At 36.3% G+C, this 24,321-nt stretch overlaps 2 protein-coding genes across 2 annotated transcripts in view; both read right to left on the reverse strand.

Annotated features, from left to right (window-relative positions):
- Positions 1 to 13,904, reverse strand: part of uvrag (UV radiation resistance associated gene) — a 110,219-nt gene extending 96,315 nt beyond the window's left edge. Inside the window, exons 1-6 of the mRNA XM_059539099.1 lie at positions 13,558 to 13,904; positions 5,883 to 6,000; positions 5,024 to 5,058; positions 2,617 to 2,778; positions 2,322 to 2,396; positions 2,105 to 2,190 (exon numbers count right to left, since the gene is read on the reverse strand). Of these exons, the coding sequence (XP_059395082.1) occupies positions 2,105 to 2,190; positions 2,322 to 2,396; positions 2,617 to 2,778; positions 5,024 to 5,058; positions 5,883 to 6,000; positions 13,558 to 13,665 (584 nt within the window). The 5' untranslated portion in view covers positions 13,666 to 13,904. The remainder of the gene's footprint in view (positions 1 to 2,104; positions 2,191 to 2,321; positions 2,397 to 2,616; positions 2,779 to 5,023; positions 5,059 to 5,882; positions 6,001 to 13,557) is intronic.
- A 1,529-nt stretch (positions 13,905 to 15,433) lies between these two features.
- On the reverse strand, positions 15,434 to 24,078 carry dgat2 (diacylglycerol O-acyltransferase 2). The gene is made up of 8 exons (XM_059538874.1): positions 23,724 to 24,078; positions 22,949 to 23,077; positions 21,938 to 22,045; positions 21,740 to 21,810; positions 19,265 to 19,469; positions 17,541 to 17,715; positions 16,810 to 17,012; positions 15,434 to 16,362 (listed from the first exon to the last, which is right to left on the reverse strand). The coding sequence occupies exons 1-8, from the start codon at positions 23,761 to 23,763 to the stop codon at positions 16,208 to 16,210; spliced, it is 1,086 nt and encodes a 361-aa protein (XP_059394857.1). The 5' UTR covers positions 23,764 to 24,078; the 3' UTR covers positions 15,434 to 16,207.
- Positions 24,079 to 24,321: the final 243 nt, after the last annotated feature.

Here is a 24,321-nt window from a genome sequence, read left to right on the forward strand (position 1 = left end):
ACCGCCAAAACATAATCACATGAAATCAATCTGTACTGATTACGAAACAGACAAGTTTAGTCCAATGACAAAATGAATGACTCTTATGAGTCAGTTGTTTTTACTGAATCAAAGACGTGTTGCACAACCAGTATAGTCTGATGCCCAAATGAATGACTGTTGAGTCTGTTCTCTTCAGTGAATCAAAAACATAACACGCAGCCAGTGTAGTCTGACTCCCAAATGAATGACACTTATGAATCTGTTCTGTGAGTAAAAAGCATATAGCGCTGTTGGTGCAGTCTGATTCTTAAACGAATGACTCTTATGAGCCAGTTCTTTTAAGTCTATCAAAAACATACAGGGCCAACCACTGTAGTCAACTGATTACCAAACATATAACTCTTCTTAGTTGGAATGAAACATACAACACAGTGTACTCTGACTGACAAATAAATGATTCATTGAGCTGGTTCTTTTTAGTGAATCAGAATAATATTGCACAACCAGTGTAGTTAGATAATTGAACAAGTGGGAATTTTTTTATAGTTACTGACATTTCATTTGACAACAAATGATGAGTTTTGTCAAGGGTATTTCATAGAAATAAATGAACGTTACCAGATTTTTTTCACTTGTTGTTTCAGATATATTATAGTTCAATAACTGGATTGCATTTATGCCACCACATCAAAGACATGTCATTAAAAATCCTTTGTACGTAAAATATAAATTATAAATTATTTTAAAATGTATTCATTAATTAAATCTCAGCTAGTAGTAGAATATTTATTTATCCATCTATCCTTAAATTACTAAAAGAATTGTTAAGAAACTGAAATCATGAAGAGGAATTGAAAACATTAAATTCGTCGCAATTTCCATCCAGGCACCAAACATATTTTTTTTCTCTCCCATTATTTCATTTTTAACACAGATGTATTTCCAAAAACTAAACAAGTCCGTAAAAGTTAGAAAGAAAGCTGAAGTAATGCATCCCATGCATGTTTCTGTCAGTTGGCGTGTGCATACAAATATGCAACCTATGCGTGAGATTTCAGAATCTCGGTCAAGATATGGGCCCACCTCAGGCCAAAGCCAAGATATTGCACAGACTCCTAATCAAGACTACCAAGAGACTCACAAACACCATCACACATAGAGAGCAACAGCCTCCGGCAAGCTCTACATCACCGTACTACAGCACAGCACTGAGGGGCTGCCCTACATTCCACACCAGAAAATATGCACATGGCCGTTGAGGTGCGTATGAATGAAGGTCTGGGAAACTAAACAATAATGGAGCGTTTACAGCTTGTGTGCTTCTCAACAACATCTGTGGGATCAAAGATGTTTCTTCAGATATATAATGTTGACACTGTAACACTGCAGAAGTGTGTTCACAAAGATAAATCTGAATATGGGAAGTGTGTCATAGTTACTTAACACTCTCTTCTTTCCAAAACATATTTGGATTAGAAGAGAGCTGCTGCCATCTGGTGCTGCAGTCAAGCTACAGCAGAACATTAAGCCAACATTCAACGCTATGACAAGGTGGACTAATTTTTCTTCCTTGATTTCCTGCGCTCCTCATCCATCAGGTCTTTTATCCAAGGATTACAGCTTTCCAAGACTGCAAAAACATCAGTCATCTTTGGCAGAAGAATGAGACGCCACCCTGCAGCAGGGGTCCAATTTGGAAAAAAAATGCACAGAGCGCTATCTGGCGGACGAGGAAGGGAACGTTTCTTGACTTTGATGCGGAGAACTGCTCCTGGGTCTCAGATGGGAGGATAATAAAATTCTGGAAAGCAACTGAGGGAGTTTCATTGGAGCTGCACATGTGTTAAGAGCAAATGCTGTTCCTGTTGGAATGAAATTACTATTTTTCACGCAACAGACAGTTGTATTAATACAGCGCTGTATTATTAAAATCAAAAAAATGCAGATGCATTATTATTATGATCAGTCTTTAAACAACTACACTTTTGTAGTATTTTATTATATTGTTTCCCCTTAAGTACATAATTTTGGAAGGAGCTTTGCACTGTGAATGTAAAAGTGAAATAAAACCAGAAAGTCCTGTTTCCTATCAGAATTTCCTTTTAAACTGAGCCTGTCTCACCTCAGTAAAGAGAAAACACTGTAGGAGTTTCTGACAGAGCTCTGGTCCACCTGAAGCAAACTGTTCTTCTTCCTGTCAGAACTTTCCTGTGGGAAAGAAAACAGCCCATGAGTTTTCACAAAGAGTCTCTTCTTACCATATGAAGAATGAAAAACCCAAGAGATATGAGTGAATTCGAGCTCTGATAGATGACAAGGGTTGAAGATGGCCTGGATACCTTCTGATCAAACTCAGCTGCATAGTAGCCATCGTTCAGCCCAAAGATGATCTCATTTGGACTTCTGGAGCGAATCTGACAGAAAATAAACAGAAAGAAATAACAGTTTTGTTTGGATGTGTATTTGAACCAAAATTGACCTTGATTTCAAAAGTGTTCACTGGTCATGGAAAGCATAGGTGCGACTGAGAGGGATCACAACACAACCGAATTTAAAGACTCAAACTCTTTTTTATGAGGGAAAAAAAGGGAAAGCAAGAGATGCGAGTGTGAATTTATACATTTGACTCCTCACCTGTTGTCCTGTGTATCTTAGCCCATCTAGGTTGACCTTCCACTCAATAAGCAGTTGGTACTGTTCTTTCCTCCCACCCCATATTCTCACCACAAAACACGACACAGATGTGTCCAAGAGATCTGGAAGCATTGCGAAATCTAAGCTCCTCCATGTTGGGTTCTGAAAAAACACAAACAAACTGAATTATGAACACATGCAAGGTCAAATAACTTTGTCCTGCTACTACAGATACAGATTTTCCCTTACCGGGCATCAATAAACTGATAACGACAAACATTCAGCCATGATATATGATCAAAGACAACAGCAATTTAGACTGTGAAACATATTGATTTTGTTAATAATAATGCATGAGCGTGGCCTGTCATCATAGTCAATGATGCAGCAAAATGAAACCAAGCTTTCAAAGACTGACAGCAGAAACAGATTTGCGAAACTGGAGGCTAAAGAGGGTCTTCCTCCAAGAGGATGTGCAGCTGACAAAACTAGCATCATAGTGACTAGGTCAGCAGAAATAATACAAAACAGCCATCAACTTGACCACCCGAGTGTATGAAAAGAAGGGATGATTACATGATTATTTCACAAAAGAGGAAAGCGGTACAGAAGGACAGGAAGCCAATAAGTAAGGGAAATGAAGAAACCAAAAAAGGGGAAGAGAGGTGCAAGTTTTTGACTGTGTTGAACAAAACAGTATCGGATACACAGGTTTAAATAAGTCCTTTGAAATGATTTAAAACAGTCAAATATACAGTTTGTGAGTCTCCAAACAGACTGTGTGTGTGATTATTTCAAAACCTGTTTTGATTTCAAATCTGATCTGCTGTAATGACGATTTACATTTCCTATTTTTGCTCTAATAACCTTGAAGACGAGCAGGGAGATGCAATAGACAAAATTACAGACCACCAGCCATGATATAACACTTAGATGAATGGACATTGACTTGTAAATGCAATAATAAACAACTACATTCAATAGAGCTCTGCCTACTTCATAAGTAGAAAGAAAAGCCCGCCCAGAATTAAAGACCAGGCCTCCAGCTATAAACTTGTCTTTATAGCTGTCATTTCATCTGAAAACACACTAATAAATACAGCATTCACAGCCTATAATACTTCAAATCATTACCATTATTATTAAAATGTTCCTTACAGTCTAGATAACAGACCAGAACACAGTATTTAATCGTGTTTGTATAAATCACATATGCTAAATAATACTTGTATGCTTTTATGTATTGTGCGGTCATTTTCTTCACACTTCAGTGGTTGCTATGCGTCAATGTTTTTCAGCAGAATAACAGGCTTGGACAGAGTGACCACATGGTCATTAAACTGCTTTCCAGTCTCCAATGACGGGAGAAACATCCGTTCGAGAGGCTCAGAGGCCCACTTGGTGTATTAAAATAAAAAGATTGTTTCAAAAGTGAAAGGTTGCTGGTGCGACCCCGAAAAGCCCATTTAGCAAACCTGTTTTATATCAGTAAATGGAGCTGTATCAATGCCTTTTATGTGAAGGTGAGAGGATAGACCTGCCATATGTGTAAAGATGAAGTCCTGATGCTTTAGGATTTGAGGGGAACATTGAAACAGAATTGCCTTTTTACATACACTGCCAGGTCAGTTCTAGGTCAGTCTTTTTTTAACATGATTAAAACTCTTATTATTATGGCTTAAAAGTATAATTATATGGTACCTACTGATGCTTTCAGCAAAAATTAAAGGTGAAGTGTGTAATTTCTAAACTGCTAGTCCTAGAAATTATGACTGTTTTCAAAAAGGTTTCCCTACACGCTTCCCCATCAGTCATTGGTTTGTCAAACAGATAGTTCCGCCCCCAAACTCACACCATTGGTTGAGCCACTGCTTCTGTTGTAAGGCAGACTCTGCATGCAACCACAAAGCCACAGTATTCACAGTTTTAGCATAACAAAATTACACACCTCACCTTTAAGGGACAACATTTGAATCAACTTACAAAAAAACTATGTAAAATATACTGTGGTAACCATAATTTCTGTCAATAACATCCACAAATATTAACAAATAAGACAAAATGACAAAAAAACTCCAAAAGTGTCTTAAACTGTTTGAAGATCCTATTTAATTTTAGTGGTTTCACAGTAATAAATTAACTATGGAAACTGTGATAAATCTTTCAGCAGTCCTGTAAGATTTAACTCAGATTAATGACATTTGTGATTAAATTAAAAGAAATTAAATTTTCTTATCTGAAAGCAGAACATAATCCAGAAGGGACAATGCTGATACGCAATGTTATCATGTTACAATACACCACGCTCCTAAGCTATGATATGCTTTGCTCTGTCTTTTGTTTCACATTTTATAATAACAGACATTAAATCGCATGACCAAACACCAATGAAATCAAAAGCACTCACCAATGAGTCTCGGATGACTTCACTCTTATAAAAATCTGGAAAGGAAAAGAGAAGTTTAGAAGTCATTCAAAAGCTTTTAAATTCAATGTGACTTACAGGACACACTACCGTACAAAAGTTTCTGTCTGTCAGTAAATTAATATGTTTATTCAGCAAGGATGCATTCATTTGATGAAAAGTAACAGCAAAGACATTATATATATATATATATATATATATATATATATATATATATATATATATATATATATATATATATATACACATCAAAGAGTTTCCACAAAAATATTAAGCAGCACATATTTGTTTGCAACATCGATAAAAATAAGAAATGTTCCTTGAGCACCAAATAAGCATATTAGAATGATTTCTGAAGAATCGTGTGAAACTGAAGACTGGAGTAATGTGTGCTGAAATTTCAGTTTGTATCAATTGTATCACAGAAGTAATTGCAATTTATACCGAAGTAAAAAACAGTCATTTTAATTTCTAATTAGAGTTTAAATTTGCTTTGCAAACATTTTGGCTTTTTTTTATTTATTTATTTTACATTTTTAATATAACAAGATAAACAAGTACACAAATCAAAGGTTGATGTCTCCACACGTGTAAAGTGTTAACACTATAGCACTATCAAAACGGGTTTATTTGAGCTTCAACCAGCCTGACAACAGCTCAGCCAATAGTGTGAGTCTGGGGGTGTGGCCATCTCTTGAAAGGCCAATGGAAGGCAAGTTGAGTGTTTGGAAAAGTTTTTGTTTTAGTTTTTGTGGTGACACAGAAATTACACACTGCAGTGTAATTAATAAATTAAGATAACAATCAGAGAGAAGCAGCCAGTTCAGCTGGCATCAGTCACCTCGTGATATCCGATCTTCCTGGCTGAGGTGAAGGGTGAAGTAAGTGTCAAGCAGAGGAGAGCCATTCTTGTTCACAATGTTACGTGCTGCTATGCTCCGCAAGTGACGTAAACGCCTCTGTTGGGACAAAGAAAGAAAGACAGTCCATGAGAGAAAAAAGAGCAATAGCCAAGATGTTATTAGCATTTTAAGGATGCCATTTAACATCATTAATACTTTATTTCAGAATCTATACATTGAACTCTTTCAAGCAATCAAGCATAATAAGTAAATGTTTTCATACTTTTTGTGAAAAAGCATACAGTATGATCTTTAATTCACAAGCAATGAGTTTACGATGGCTTTTGTCAATGTGATTTGAGCGGTCAATGGAATCATTGTGACATTTCTAAGAGTTCAAATCACTGATAGCACAGTCTAGTGATGCGCGGGTCGGGGTTTTTTCCAACCCGCGGGTCCCGCTTTTATGAAATTATTTGGCCCGTTAAAGTGAAATTTCATGACCCGACCCGACCCGACCCGCCCCGTGCATCGGGGACATCACGGAAGTTACGTTGCTACTTAGACCTTCGTATCGTAACCAAGCGGCAAGGAAGTCGACCGGAAGTTGAAGTCGGCCGCGTGCCGCCATCTTGTAGCAGAACTTTACTTGCGTTAGCATCCCATTGACTCCCATTCATTTTGGCGTCACTTTGACAGCGAATAACTTTAAATCTGAGGCGTTTAAAGACTCTATTTGTCCATTATTTATTTCTAAAGATACACGACAATGTATAAAGGGCTCCATTACCTTCTATGTTACATTATGGCCCCGTAGAAATAGTTTTTGTAAAAATAGGCTAATGATTGCGTCATAACCACTCGACTCTCTGTCGCACAGTAGAGAAATTACCGTACAGACAGGAGGAGAAGCTCGCAAGCAATTAACTTAATATGGCGTACTGGCGTTACATTTTAAAATACTATACAAAATAATTAATCAGAATACTTACTCCAATGGGGTCGCTGTGTCCATTTCTTTTACTGTCTATGATCGTAACCTTATCAATATAGGCTATAGGTAATTGCACTATGATGGTTCGTTCATGAACAAATCTTTTAGGTGAACGAATTGTTCTCGTTTACATAATCCACTGACCATAGACAGTAAAAGACTCATTTCTCGTTCAATGAAGTTCCTCCCGCAGCAGCGAGCGCGGCGCTTTTAGCAGCGCATGCGCAGCTCGTGAACAGCTCTGTGAACTGTTTCATCCTGTCAAAAAGTTACTCAAGATGTGACGGAGCATGTGACTTGTTGAATGTAGTGAATGAATACGATCTCGTTCGTGAATGAAATGAATGAGAGTATAAAGGGTCAGTCGGACAAGCATGTAAATCTCGATCAGCAATCAGCAGATACAAAGCGCAGTTATTGGTCCACATATACGCTTGTTTTCATATTTGGAATACAGAACATAACTCCATGTTTAATCCCAGATAAAACCTCGTGATTTGTTAATCTGAACAGTTTATTTAGACTATTTATTTAATGCGATCATGCACACACTTTAATAAAGCCAAATCAGTTTTTGTCACAAGTAAATACGTTCGTTGACTTAAGACATAACACATAAGACACTCTTTTTCGCCAACTGCTGGCGTATTTGTGTAATTTGAAGAAGAAATGGTCACTGAACGAATCAGTGAATTAATCATTTTGGTGAACGATCTGAAAATCAACGAATCTCTTGAAAGAATCAAAATTTCCACCACTAAATTCCATGAAACAAATGGATTTTTTTTTTAAATTTGAAATGTTTTTAGTGACCCGCCCCGCAATAAAGTGTCAATTTCTTAACCCGCCCCGAGACGACCCGCGCATCACTAGCACAGTCACAAGCAAATGTGAACAGGAACAAACCAACACACAGACACAAAACATAATTGTGCGTCTCACATCACGTCACTACTAAGCCAAGTCCTCCACCCTGACCAAAACATGACATCACTGCCACACATCTGGCACAAATCCCCCACTTTGAAGGAGCCAAGTAAAAAAAGGAATTGGAAGGCATGGAGGTTTACCTTAATAAGAGCATTTGTAGGTTAAAAAGAAGGAAATAACAAGAAAGAGGCCCTATAAAACAGGTCTACGATGGGACCACAGAAAGGATGTTGCATTAGCTGAGCACATTAAAGTCTTCACCTGACCTGCTTTCATCATCACAACCAGAATTTCCAGCGCCAACCATGAGGCATTAAACACTAAATCTAAGTCATGGGATGCCCTACAGGATTACTGAAGCTACAGGAACAACACCATGCTTTGTTCAGTTTTCCCCCCATTTCTGTCTTGTTTCAGACAACAAAACACTGAGGAACATCCAGGGTCCCAGACTTGTCCCAGACTCTGACATGCAGAAGTTCAGTGGTCCAGTTTAGTAGGTTAACAGCATGCGCGTAATTTGCATGGGGGTTACGGGGGTTTAGTGACCCCCCCAAAAAATCAGATCCAACTAATATAACCCCCCAATATCATCACATCATTCAGATTAAAATAAATATGAAATATTCAGAATGAATACTTTTGTTCGTTTTCTTTATTAATTTCATTTGCCAGCAAGAAAGATAGTATCATATTTTAAATAATCTGTAATGTACCCCCCGCCCCGACTACTTGGTATTACCCGACCCACTTTCTCTACCAAGTTTGTTCACTATTTCGCGAAGTCGCTGGGACGCATGGTTGGAGAAAGTTGACGGAAAGATAAAAAAGGACACTGAAAGGCAGCCAGACAATGATTTTTCATTGTTTGTCGACACCAGCCAAAAAAAAAGAAAAGAAAAATCCTGACCAAACGGACCCCTATTGCTAAGTTAGCTGTTAAGTTAGCTCAGCGTTTCTCAACGTGTGGGGAGTAGAGACATGACAAACAGGTTTTGTGCCCATCTTTTTAATTCCTTTATTTATTGACCATAAACTAAAAACAAAGACACATTTAAATGTAAGCCTTACTTAACCTTTTCACACGTTAGTTTAAAAGTTTTTCAAGGCGACCGTTATTGATCGTAGTATCGCTTAATGGTTCCCATGGACATTCGCGTCATTCATTGCTTATCACACCGCAGCCACAATAGCGCTGAATGACTATTTCCTTTTTTATTAAAAATTTCACTAATTTGTTAGCTATAGCAGGATATATCTGATATTCCGATTGTCAAATATGTGCAAGTGGATGTGTTTTGTTGTTCAAACACCTTTTATAACGAGCTGTATGCGCAACGTATTTTAGGTATCTATCTTATTAAAATACCTAAAAAAAATATGTACATTATTAGGAATTTACTACCTCCGGTTCAATTTGAGATTATTATTATTATTAAAAAAAATTTTGTTCTTTTTGCATGGAGTTTGCAAAGTGACAAAATGAATCAAAGCACAACTAACGTTAACATCAGTCCACACTTGTATTTTCTCAGTTTCTGAATTTGATGTTATCAGAGGGTAAATGCAAACACAATTATTTTTTTTTATCTACTTTTGAGTCTTATTTAATGCAAAGTGATAATATAATTGCACTTTCATTTTCTCTATTTGAAAGTTTTTAATGCTGTTATTTGATGTTAAGTTTTTAAAATGTGATGTTAATACATTTTAACAGTTTAACTTAAAGCCTAGTTTATTAACATTTTGTAGGGGTAATTGGGGACAGGTGAGGCTCGGAACCCTTTCCTACCTCCGAAGTGGGGAATGGCAGAAAAAGTTTGAGAAACACTGAGTTAGCTGATGATTTGTTTTGTTGACTGGAGTTGGCTGGCTAGATGTTCGTTTGCCAGTGTCCTATGAGGTAAAGCCAGAGGGTGCCAGGGATTGTGTAGAACCAGTGTCACTGAATTGTAACTTAAGTTGCTGTTTGCTCCAATTCTGTCACCCGTTTTGGGGGGATTGCATAATTAAATTATGCAAATTAGCAAGTTACCTTTTACACAAATAAATTATTCAATAAATAAATAAATATGCCACGAGTTTAACCCCCCCAATGGTAGACCCAAAGTTACGCCCTTGGTTAACAGACTACTTAACTAGCATAGGAACAAACAAGCCAGCATATGATCAACTTTCCTTAGAAAGCCACGTTTCTAGCATTTGTAAAACTGCATTTTTCCATCTCAAAAATATATCTAAATTACGGCCTATGCTCTCAATGTCAAATGCAGAAATGTTAAGCCATGCATTTATGACCTCAAGGTTAGATTATTGTAATGCTTTATTGGGTGGTTGTTCTGCATGCTTAGTAAACAAACTACAGCTAGTCCAAAATGCAGCAGCAAGAGTTCTTACTAGAACCAGGAAGTATGACCATATTAGCCCGGTCCTGTCAACACTGCACTGGCTCCCTATCAAACATCGTATAGATTTTAAAATATTGCTAATTACTTATTAAGCCCTGAATGGTTTAGCACCTCAGTATTTGAATGAGCTCCTTTTACATTATAATCCTCTACGTCCGCTACGTTCTCAAAACTCAGGATTTGATAATACCTAGAATATCAAAATTAACTGCGGGCGGCAGATCCTTTTCTTATTTGGCGCCTAAACTCTGGAATAACCTACCTAACATTGTTCGGGAGGCAGACACACTCTTGCAGTTTAATTCTAGATTAAAGACCCATCTCTTTAACCTGGCTTACACATAACATACTAATATGCTTTTAATATCCAAATCCGTTAAAGGATTTTTAGGCTGCATTAATTAGGTAAACCGGGGACACTTAACATAACACCTTATGTACTTGCTACATCATTAGAAGAATGGCATGTACGCTAATATTTGTCTGTTTCTCTCTTATTCCGAGGTCACCGTAGCCACCAGATCCAGTCTGTGTCCAGATCAGAGGGTCACTGCAGTCACCCGGATCCAGTACGTATCCAGACCACATGGTGGATCAGCACCTAGAAAGGACCTCTACTGCCCTGAAAGACAGCGGAGACCAGGACAACTAGAGCCCCAGATACAGATCCCCTGTAAAGACCTTGTCTCAGAGGAGCACCAGGACAAGACCACAGGAAACAGATGATTCTTCTGCACAATCTGACTTTGCTGATATCAATCTGATATCGTTGACTTGATTGCAAATAAATGCTCAGACACTATTTAACTGAACAGAGATGACATCACTGAATTCAATGATGAACTGCCTTTGTGGGAAGTCGTGGCCTAATGGTTAGAGAGTCGGACTCCCAATCGAAAGGTTGTGAGTTCGAGTCCCGGGCCGGCAGGAATTGTGGGTGGGGGGAGTGCATGTACAGTTCTCTCTCCACCTTCAATACCACGACTTAGGTGCCCTTGAGCAAGGCATCGAACCCCCAACTGCTCCCCGGGCGCCGCAGCATAAATGGCTGCCCACTGCTCCGGGTGTGTGCTCACAATGTGTGTGTGTGTTCACTGCTCTGTGTGTGTGCATTTCGGATGGGTTAAATGCAGAGCACAAATTCTGAGTATGGGTCACCATACTTGGCTGAATGTCACTTCACTTTCTTCTTTCTTTTTTCTTTTTTTTCCTTTAACTATCATTTTGCATTATTGACACACTGTTTTCCTAATGAATGTTGTTCAGTTGCTTTGACGCAATGTATTTTGTTTAAAGCGCTATATAAATAAAGGTGACTTGACTTGACTTGACCTTTATTAGGCGATTCACAGCTGTTTCAAACAGCTAAATGAAACCGAAACACCAAATCAAGCATGACTTAATGCTGATTGTTGATGAATTGCATCACACTGAATAGCATCGCTCTTCTGCTGCGCAATAAATGACTGGCGTTCAATGGTGTGACAGAGGTCATCTGTAGTCCATAACAGTGGGCCTTTAGGACTTTGCCTCAACAGTCACAAGTGACTGGTGTGAGTGTCAAAGCAATTGGTGTCATAACAACCATTTCCTGTCAAATAAAATTCAGACAGATGCAACAAGCTCTGACAAGCCACTATCATGTGACAGAGACTTCACATTTAGTTTCACATTTCAGTTTTTGAAAACAGTGCTTTTTTGTGCCAAAAAACAGACCAGAACAGAACAGTAAATGACTAGTAATTTAAAAATTACTATTTATTAATTAATAGTGATTTTAAAAAGCTCCAGACTGGCAGTGCTTGTTTGGCCAAAAGTTTTTAGATTATATACCAATATAACTATAAAACAATTATTCTTATTACAAATGATTATTATTAGAATTATTATAAATGATTATTAACAATACTACTAATTGCATTATTAAAAAAATAATATTATTATTTTACAATTTCTCTGTAAAATAAAAAAGACAATTTAAGGTAAAACAATATATTAAAAAAATATTATTATTTCATTGTACAGTACATCTACAAAATTACAATAAAAATATTTATGACTGTCGTAATCTTTTTAATTTTCAAACGTGAAACCATCAAGCATTTTTAACGGAAAAATGCAGGAAGACCTTAAAGCTTCTCTTTTGTTGACAACAGCAGGTTTGTAAGTACTTTAAATTTTTGCAATTTTTATTTTATTTTGATTAACCATACAGCCCTAAATAAAACACTTGAAACATACAGATATTACGAGCACTAAACTGCAGCATTGGAATATATTACTGGCAACACTCCCATGAAAAAAAAATTTAACTTAAATTCAAAATTATATCATATTATTTTAAAAAAATCTGGTTTGGTTATACCTGCATGAAAGCACTCTTTACTTAAAACCATGACACAACATGTTTGCAGCGTTAGGTAATGCAACATTTCCCCTCACAGAATGCCAAGTCATCAACAGATGCTGCTTAACAGGAAAACCTGCGAAAAACGCTTCCCGGGAACCAGTAATGTGATTAAACAGTCGATCACATTCAGGGCATGTATAAGTGATGTGTGTATTGCAACACTGCAATTATTACAACACATACAATCAAAGCTACTCTCTAATGGCAATCTCAAGTATTACATCAACAATACACAATATGCAAATTGTCCCCGAAATAAATTTTAATATATCTTTTTTTAATTCAACACACAAAAATAATATAAACACAAATATAACAACACTGTTTTCTGGATGATAAACCATATAAATATCAACGACTAAACTCTAACAAGAAACCAAGTGAATCAAACATTAATAACCTAAGGTCTTTATTTGTAGATAAAAAAACAAAAAAAACAATGTGTGCCAATCTTACAGTATGACATCAATTCTAGTCATTTATGTCAGTGCTGTCAAAAAGCTGTAGTTCAGCACAGCTCACTCTAGAAGACAGCAACACTACAGCCTTCCTAACCATTTCCAAGGTCTTTGAAGCATGGATAATACATATTAGGATGCTGTCTGTTTGGTCTATTTTATATTTGTGTTGGAGTTTGGAGATCCATCGTGACAAGACAGCCAGACACTCACAGTATAACTGGTCTAGTATATTTAATAAACAAGCCAGCGCTTTATTATTAACAACGTCTTAATTATTACTTCTCATATTTCTATTTTAAACTCCACTGCTGCATTCATAAACGCTGACCAGAGCTTAACTGGACATGGAGGCCCAGTGTTATGATCATCCGGTGATATGTGACACATGCACAAACAGATCCGCTAGACATTCACTCACTATAACCAGGCACATATAGATCTCGTGGCTGGATGCTGCAGGTGTAACGTTACCTGTTGTGATGTGAGCTCCACATGCAGGACTCTGGAGGATGTTGCTCCGGGGGTGCTGCTGACAGCTCCAGCGGACACTGCGAGATCCCGAGCAGCGATGGAGTTCATCCTTCTACGGAACCACAGGCGCTCGCCTCATTCAGCCATACAACTCAGCCCCATCGGCGAGAAACTCCCGCGCACGAAGGTGTCAGTTTCTGAACTTTCTTCGCAAACGTGCAGCTCTGTAATGTAACGTAACGTACACTGAGCCCGCTAAACGCTGCTACTGGAGTCCCTACGGCGGCATAAACAAAGTAAGTCTTGCCTAGGAAGCCATTAACGCGACCTTGATCGGCAAACCCTCGCATGATGCCTATTGGCTGAGGAAGCTGTCACTAAAATAGCTGTTTGGTGACGTAAATGGATGTTCTGAGTTGATTGGTGGACAGCTTGTCAATCAAAAGAAAAAGGGCGGGAGGAGGCCTTTAAGAAACTCATGCTGAGCTCAGTGTTCCTACAAATATGAGGAAGTGATGAGCCGTGTTTGAGTAACGTGATCTAAACGGGCGGAGTAGTGAATTAAAACCGTTTGTTCTCCCGTTAAACACAATACCACAGTGAGCATTGCACTGATACGAGCATGAAATGTATAATGTGTAATATATTGCCAAACTGGCATGGTTCTTTTACACATACAACGACAAAAGTACAGTTCGCTGAACAAAGAGTTTTTGTAAATTATAAAAAAAATTTGAATATGAACAATAACATAATTATTATTATTATCATTATTATTAATATTATTAATATATATATATATATATATATATGTGTGTATATATATATATATATATATATATATATATATATATATATATATATATATGTATATATATATATATATACATATATACATACATACATACATACATACATGGAGCACAAGAGGGCGCCATTGCCCAACTTTATTAATAATTCAATCGTCTTGATAACCTCGTTTCTAATTAAGTATATATATATATATATATATATATATATATATATATATATATATATAATATAAACAAATTACAATGAACCACTGATCATATATAATTTAAATATTTAAAATGAAACTTCTTAGATCAAATTAATTTAAGGACATTTGGAAAACAAGGTGTAACCTATTTATTTTTGGGCTATTAAAAAATCTACATGTATATATACATATTACAGTATAGTTCAGTATTTAGTTGCTTTGTTAATGTCTATACGGTATGTGGTACTGTTATAAATCATATAATGTATCTCAAAGGTATACTGGATTTTTCTGTGAATGTGAATTACAAAGTGTTATTTGATTTATCAAAGGCATATTTTAGTTTATACGAAAATAAATCTTCAAGCTTATTATGTTTTATTTGTTCAGAGGATACAGATTTTTTTATATATTGATTAATTTCAAGAACTATCTCACATGGCCTGTGGACATTGGACTAATAATTTGGAACTCTTGCATAAATCTCTAATAAAAAAAAATAAAAAACTGGGTTTAAACAGAGGAATAGGTGTTATGTGTCAAGGACAGTGTTGTGGCTCAATACAGGACAGACATAGTACTTTTCCATAAACGTTTATTCTGAAAATATATAAAAGTTTACTTTGAAGAATCAGGATTTCATAGACATCATTGACAACTGATATCAAAGATGGACACTGCAGCATTATTTGCATATTCAAAACTTAAAAGGCAGTTAGTCAAAACTGTGAATCTTTGGTTAAATGTCAGCATGTAAATGTTTATTATCCACCATTGAAGTGCTGCAGGTCCCCTAAATCCATTAAATAATCAAACACAATAACAACTTTAATATCTCAGTTTAACATTTTTAGCATAAATACATTTCGGCATGAGATGAAATGTTGATGTCAAATAAGATGCTGAAAACTGAACTATTAGTAGCATGTTAACTGAGCTCAACAAAGCATGTGCAACTTATATATGCAGAATTAATACTTCTGTGGTAAATTATCAATTGTGTTGCAAAATAAAATGACCATGCGCATGTATTAGAATTCCGATAATACTATCACACATTTACAGGTATTCATTATAATCTTCACCTTCTGGACTTCACTTTATCCTTCAATCTATGAACATATAGGATAATTTTTTTTAAAGCAAAATACCCTGTCATATTTACTTTTGTTCCAAATTATTCCAAAACACTTTTGCTTCACCTCCTCTATTTGGTTACACAACCACCCTGTGATTTTTTGTGAGGCAAAACTCACAATAATTGCATTGATTGTGCAGTAAAATAATATAATGGGGGCAAACAAAATGTGCTTTTACATAGTACAGCAAGTAAATTAAACCTTAAATAGATTACTTGTAAATGTATTGCCATATATTGAGGAATATATATGTCCACCAGCTTTGAAATCTAGCTTATTCTAGCTTAATCTAGTTTACACTTCGTGTAGCAATTGGTGTAGTATTTATTGCATAATGCCACCCAGTGGCAATAAGCAGAAGTGACTCAGGCTAGATTTACTTTACAGTTGTACACTAGTACTGTTTACTGTACTGAATGAGTAGAAACAGCATTGATTTCTTTCTGAACAGGCACTTTAGTTGGGAGGCAGAGTGTTCTTTCATACAGTTATTATTCCTCAATGCTGCCTTTCATTGAATTTGTAGGGTGTCACTTTCATTTAGACCAAAACGGGTCTTGTAATTGTCAAAGAGAGACTTGAGGGACCTGATGTACATGGCATGGTACATGTCTATGACGTCCTGACTCGGCTCCTCGATTTTTGGAACTGTGATGGGTTCACCAACTGTAGAAAAAAGAAACATTAAAACAAATCATTCACAGACTCAAGTTAAACCAAGATCATGTCAACAAATGACGACATTTTAACCATTAATGTGGTTCTGATGTCAGCAAATATTGACTGCAAACCGAAAGAGCAGTTCTATCCACATTGAGACTGTCCTTGAACTGTATTTAACTATATTTAGGTTGTTTCATTATAACCCATGTAAAACAGCTTTCTGTTTTGTGCCAGTTTAAAGCTAGTAGGATTCAAAACACACATTTATAATGTTATAAACATGAAACCAGTGAATAAAACAATATAAAGTTTGAATATACAATATTTTAAATACAATATTATATTTTTTATACATTTTTTATAAAATAAATACACTATAATAAAAAATATATATATTTTGCTAAATTATATAATGTATGTATGTATAATTTAGCAAGAGGCATTACTCACCAACAGTAGTGATGGGTTTGCAATATGGTACAATACCCCAGGACTCAGGGAAGAACAGTCCACAGCCATGAAACAGGCATGGGGCAAAGCCTAACATTTTCTGAAGCCTCTTTTGAATCGTGCGCCACCAAGAATCATCGTCAAAAATCAGCTGTTTGTAAGCCTCATTCTCTCCAAACGAGTAGACAGGCACCAGATCAGCCCTGAGAGAGGAACAGGAAGTTAAAAGTTATAAAAATGGCAAACACATCTTTTAAAACACAAAGAGAATCGGCAAGTTCACATAAAAAAACAAATACTTCAGTGTAATTTTGTCATACAATTTTGTGAAACAAGAAGAGAATTTGAACTTTAGGAACTTGCTTATTAGGATAAATGCTTATTATATTAGATTTAATAGTTTAGGATTTTCTGATTACTATTGCTTTGTAATGATGTAGCTTAATTCAGAGCAAATATTCTGGCTGAGTTCTCATTGTTTCTCCACATTTCCGATCACAAAATACTGCTTAATAGGTTTCACTCAAAACTGATTTGCTAACCCAACAAGGGCTTATTTCTCAAGGAGCTTATTCTCATTCTGTCTTATTTATTGCTTGACAAGAACCTGAATCAGAGGAGACAGCATTTCAGGAAAAACTCAAGCTACTACCAGCTAACATAACCAGCACACTGAAGTTTATTAAATTGTTTTGTGGAGTAAAGCAATAGCGCTGATTTGCAGTTCTCACCCTTGCTTGAGGGCCAGCTTCACAAAGCCTTTGCGGTTTTTCAGTGTGACAGAGTTCACTCCTGGGGCGCAGTCAAGAGACTCTGCAGCCCCTCCGATCACAATGACCACAGCGTTGCCCGTACCGTTACTAGACAGGAGGTAGTCAATGGAGTTACGGTTTACTGGGCAGATACCTGAAAAACAGAAGAGTCCCAAACTGGGGTTTGTGAAGGAACTACAGGGGGTTCTTGAGTTTATGAAAACTTAAACAAATCAAAGAAATGTAAAATTGAATTAGCCTAGATGAATCATTTTCAAATAAAAACACGCTTAATAAAAAAGCTGAAATGTTTTATTGGTTTACCTGTGTGTGTTTAATATTGCATTGAATCAACAACAGAGATACATAAACATGCAAATGTGTTGTTAACTTACTGAAACAATAACCTATAATCTCAGCGGCTACTTCAATGTTTTGGTCAAAATATTTAGATAAAAAAACTGTTGTTTGAATGACATTTTATATCCTTGGGGCCAGTTTTACTAAAAGCTTGCACTAGCGCAAACCGTCTTTTGGCGTTAAAATAGTACTGTCATGATTTACTTAAGACACGCAGTGAAGAATTAACATTGTTAGGAATTGTTGTTAGGAAGAGGCACCACAGAGAACAGAGAACATGTGGCAGAAGGGAGAGGATTTTTTCCACACATATTAATTTATTTGGAATGCCAGAAGAACTCATTTTTCAATTCAATTAAAGTTTATTTGTATAGCGCTTTTTACGATACAAATTGCAAGTCGACTTTACAGAAAATTAAGTTTTTACTATTTTTACTAGTAGCTTATCAGTGGTGACTGTCAGTTATCCGAACAAATCATTTGCCAAGCCATTTTATTTTTAATTTGCTTCCGGAGAAGCAAAGAAGACTTGGAATCCACAACTAGGAGTCACGCAATACCAGGTCTATCAAAACTTCTGGAAACTCTACATTTTTGGAGAGGGTGCTCGCTGCAGAGCCAAATGGAAGGAGCTGGAGCTCTAGCTTCCTCTCGCTGGAGGTAATGGGTGGAGATAGACACCTAACCCTAACCCTACCTTTTACCCTATCGCTAAACATAACTCCACCCATTAGTTCCACAGAGGTGGAGCTGGACATCCAGAGAGGTGGAGCTGAAGGCCATTTGCCTCTTCAGTGAGCAGTACTTGAATTATTTGGGATCCATTTATTTTCTACCTACTATGGCTAATTTATTTCTTTATTTGCGACATCACTAATTTGCGCTGCGATTGATATATTGCGTTGTTCAATATGTAAATTAGTAGAGGCTGCATCTGTGTTTCTTAATTTGTGCGTTGTTAGTAATCACCCACACAAATTTCCACGCCGATTGGTGCTGTTTTGGAATCGCATTAACTAGCCTTGTTTAGTACAACCAAAATAACCCAAGTTGGGTTGTTTTTATCCCAGCATTTTTCAGAGTGTATTGACGTTTGTTTCCTATAAGAGAGTGGAAGAAAATTCTATCAATCTCAGGGTACATAGGGCAGGTTCCAACAGAAGTTCATTAAAGATATTGACATCAGCACAAATAGGGCAGTACAAAAGGACAAAGTTTAGAGGTCCTTTATAGACTGTAGGATTCTTATCTACAACACAGAGAGGAAAATAATTTTTGTTGAAATTTTGTTCTTCACTCACATGATGCAACTACAGGCAATGAATACATGAAACTATATTTACCTCCAGACATCAGGTACTCCCTTAACACTGGCAAGCGGAAGTTTCCTGCTAATGTGGCCAGAGACGGCTTGATTCCAGGGAATATCTTGGAGAATCCTGTGGCCTCCGTCCCAAAGTTACAAAAACCACCAAAACAGAAGATGCCATGAGGGTGATAGCCAAAAATGTAGTTTCGGCTGGGAAGCAGGTTATGTGTCTTGATGAGCTGAAAATAATCAATGAGAGAACTGTGATTAATTCAACTGCGAAGGCAAAATTCAACGTGGGAAATGTTCAAATTCATTCATTTTAACAACTGTTGAATATATATTTTTCATTAAACAGACCTATTTTCCTAGATTTAGGACAAAGGTCAGTAATGACATACTTTATATAAAAAGGCAATAAACGCTCTTTACTCTGACACAGTTACAATTACTGTACTGTGTGTACATTATATTGTTCACGAACACATTTTCTTATCAAGAATTATCATTAAGCACTTATCTGCTGTCCTAATATATATTCTTTTCAGCAGATAATTAAGGACAGACATTGGCTTGCAGCAGATATTAGAATGGAGCAACAGTTACCATCTTAAAAGAAAGCGAATGCACTCAGTGTATGTACAGAGTGTAAAAGCTGCATAGCCTTTGTACATTAGAACAGCTAATCAAACAGGCATTGTTGCATAAAGACATTAATGGAAGAAAAAAACAATGGTTTTAAGACGGGATGGTTTAACCGCCTGGAAGAGGCTTATTGAAAGTCTAGCCTATGGAATGTTTGCTGGTGCCCTTGTTTTTCAGATTAAGTCTCAAAACAATACCTCTTTGCTATAGATAACTTCATGTTATTTTTATCATTATATGGTGTTTTGTGAGTGGTTAACATAACATTGCTATGCAGTTGCTAAGATTTTCCAAAGGTACGGTCACATTAGCTAAATTTTTTGGATGAAACAGATTAATTGACAATAGTGATGTATGAAGTTACTTTCAAAGCAAGCAATTTTCCGTTGTTCAATTTGGCAAATTCGCATTTCAAATTAGAACCTGTTGCGAAATCTCGGGCGGAAGTCTTTCACCTTCATGAAAAAAATTCCCAATTGTGTGGATTCCTATTGAAAATTTGCCAAACAATGGTAAATGTGACCACACCCATAAGTGTTTTTACTGCATTGTTATGTGATTGCTAGGGTTGCCTGGTTTTTACTAATTTGTTATGTGAATACAGGGTTGCCAGGTGTTTGCTTTCTAGTCCAAGTCAAAAGCACCCAAGTTTTTTATCTATAATTTTTATATATATATATATAAGTGTTGACTGTGGTTTTGATTTAATATGAATACTTTAAATTAACATTTGCATTAAATTACTTAATTACTGTTTCTTAGGCCAGGATTTGTACTATAGAGAAAGTGTGTCAGAGAGTTAAAAGTTTATTCTCTTTCATTATGCTGATCTGTGTTTGATACTAATGTCTCATAATTTAGTGCTAGTAAATTTTTTGAAACACCTAGTTGTTCTACAGAGGCCTGTACTCTACCATGCATATAAGTAAGACCCAAACAGAAAAACCAGTGCTCAGGGATTAAGCTTCACTGAACAGGACGAGCAAAGTCTAGCAGTGCACTTACAACTCATCAAGATCCACCCAACCCAAGACCAATGTCAAGCAGAGAAAAGCTAATGGCTGATGAAATGTATTTTTTATCTTTTCCCCTTTGCACTTAACAGAGTTATCAATGAATATTTACACATTTTTGCTGACTGGAATATATAAACTACCATTCAAATGTCTGGGTCAGTAATTTTTTTCTAAAACTAGTGAATGCTTTTAATCAGAAAGGATGCATTAAATTGTTTAAGTGTGACAGTAAAGACTTTCCCATTATTAAAAATTGTATTGTATTATTTTGAACATTCCATTTAAGAATCCTAAAAAAAAAAATCAGAGTTTCCACAAAAACCATCAAGCAGAGCAATTTAAACTTAATAATAATGTTTCTTGAACACCAAAAACAAGCATATTAGAATGATTTCTGAAGAATTATGTGACACTGATGACTGGAGTTATGATGCTGAAAATTCAGCTTTGCCATCACAGAAATAAATGAAGTTTTAAAATACTCAAATAGGAAAAATACTTTAAGTTGTAATTATATTTTATAATATCACTCTCTATATAAATGTAATCTGGTTGAGGATAAAAAAACTTACCGACCCCAAATTTTTGAATGCCATTGTATACCCAAAGTGAAATGTCAAGACATTGTATGAAAAAGAAAATAAATAGTAAATAAAGAATCATTTTTGCATGAACTGTCCCTTTAAATCTATATATAAATGTTGGATTATTTGTACTTTGACATTTGCAAAGTCCTTATATTTCCTAATTCCACTTTGAGGATCTTTATTAATAGTTATATCACTATTAGCTGTTCAGTTTTTATTTTCCTTAAACTGTAATGTTGCATAAGATGTAAAATCACTCACTCTTATGGGAAAATAGTCCCTAAAGTATTTCCATACAGTCCAGTTTCTCACCCAGGTCGATCTGCGGCCTCCTAAGATATTGGAACATTAAGAAAGAATACAAATGCAAACACAGTCACAACAAGCATACTTTATTTCTAAACAGACTGAATCTTGAATGGTGTGCTTTAATCCGGGAGAGAAGAATGAAAAGGTTACCTTCATTAGGGGTATTCCAGTCATAGATCAGCCAGGCGGTGTAAATGCTGGCAATTACCCAGCAGTCTGTGCAAAACATGTAAATCAGCAGCAAAGAGCAGCCAATGCCTAGAAGAGCAAAAAGAGGATTTAGAGTTTAGAGTAACAGTTCACCCAATTTACTGGAATTGACAAAACTTCAGTTCATCCAACATGTAGATGAGTTTGTTTTTTCATCAGTACAGATTTGTAGAAATTAAACATTGCATTACTTGCTCACCAATGGATGCAGTGAATAGGTGCCGTCAGAATGAGAGACCAAAAAGCTAATAAAAATATCACAATAATCCACAAGTAATCCACATAACTCCAGTCAATCAATTACCATCATGAGAAGCAAAAATATGTGTGTTTACCAAATCCATCACTTGAGTCATTTTACTTTAAACAGTCACTTCTAGACAAAAAGAGTTACCATTGTTATCCCCTCACATCAAAATCCAACAACATACTGGTTTAGAATGGATTTGGACTGTTTTCACTTGTAAACAGTACTTAATCTGTACATATTTCTCTCCTTAATCAGACAAGACCACTTTTTCACTGGAGCATTATTATGGATAGCATATTTTAACTGGAAGCAACATTTTGGAGTTTTTTCTTACAAACACAGCTCTTCACTTCACAAGATGTTAATTGATGGACAGCATTACTTGTGGATTATTGTGATGTTTTTGCCAGCTGTTTGGACTCTCATTCTGACGGCATACATTCACAGCAGAGAATCCACTGGTGAGCAAATAATGTAATGTTACATTCCTGCAAAGCATGAATAAACAAACTAATCTACATCTTGGATGACGTAAGGGTAATTAAACTAATTTTTCATCAATTTTTGGGGGGGAGGTGAACTATTCATTTCAACACCGAAATTATTTCATATGAAATCAGTAAGGCAACACAATGTCCTACATTGTAAATTCTCTAAACTGTCGACTTTAGTCTCTTAATGAACTTAACTCTTCTACTCACCCATGGCAAGAAATGTAATGACAAACTGCAGGACAGAGATCATCTGCAGATGTTTCACGATCTTGGATTGTGTCAGCCAGGGGACGGAGGGCAAGTCGTGTAAGGCCGAGAGGATGCTGGAGCCTGAGCCTATATGGGGTTTAAAGGAGAGTTAGAATTAACCAGTTTAATGATGTGGGAAGGTTTGTTCTCTACATTAAGTTTTGTCTAAAGCCTAGGAATAAATGCCGAGATGCACATCATGATTATGACGAATGGTGCCATTCGGGTTGTTTTTGGTGCAAATGATGCTATCTGATGCCAAAATCTCAGAAAAACGCTGTGAAGATGCATGAAATAACAAACTAGTGACCGTTTGCTATTAGAATGAGAGCACACAACCAACACTGTAATACTTCTAATTCATTATTCACAAAACTGAGGAAATTGTACACAGTGCCAAAAAGATAAGATGCAGTGAAGCACACGTACACACACTTCTCTTACAATCACTGAGATCAGATCACAAGACAACATAATCCCATATTAACTGAATCCTTCGTGACTGAAAATAACAAACATCAGACACACTGCAAAGTAAGACACTGTAACACTTCTCTCGATGATTAGAACAAGAATTAACTGTGAGACACTGAATTAATCTCACTTAAGTGTCTAAACTAACTTAATTATGTTTTTTTATGTGTTTGCATACATATACATGTATACATTTAATTAAATGATAGCACTCAATTAAATTAGAACGTAATTCTTTTTAAAAAATACTTTTACATACCCTTTTTCACACCAAAATATGCAGCGAGTATGGTCTTCATGGTTGATGTACGAATAATAATAAATGAAACAGAATAAATCTCGCTGGTGGAAGTTGAGCTGCTCTACAGCATCCCTCTCTGCACTGGCGTTAGCCGCGAGCTCACAGGCGCGCGCTTGTCATTTAAGCGCCTCGGAAGGAGGAGCATAGAAAGCGCTGTCAATCAAACTACAACCGCCTTCGCTGTCAGCAATATTTTAAGAAGAAAAGTTTTCAAGTATTGAAATCCCCAAAATAACTGTTTCTGTCTGATTAATTTCCGTCTACAACAGCTGGTTAGAGAGTCAAACTTTCAAAGGTCCGTGCTGAGATGGTTGGCTCTGAATGGTTATCGCTTCTTCCTCTGATCTGGGGGGTTTAAAGGTCTGTGAAGGTAAACTAGACGGGGAAGGGCGCCCAGCCAATCAGATGGAGGAAACTTTAGCCCCGCCCTCAGACTTTATTGACCAGCACTTATTGTCCAGCCTTTATAAAAACAATCAATTACTACTTTTTATTTGCTCATATATTTTAACTTAAAAGTATTTAAATTACACCAAGGCTGAATTATCCTATTAAT

Source organism: Carassius carassius, chromosome 45, assembly GCF_963082965.1.
Source record: "Carassius carassius chromosome 45, fCarCar2.1, whole genome shotgun sequence".
Taxonomy (NCBI): domain Eukaryota; kingdom Metazoa; phylum Chordata; class Actinopteri; order Cypriniformes; family Cyprinidae; genus Carassius; species Carassius carassius.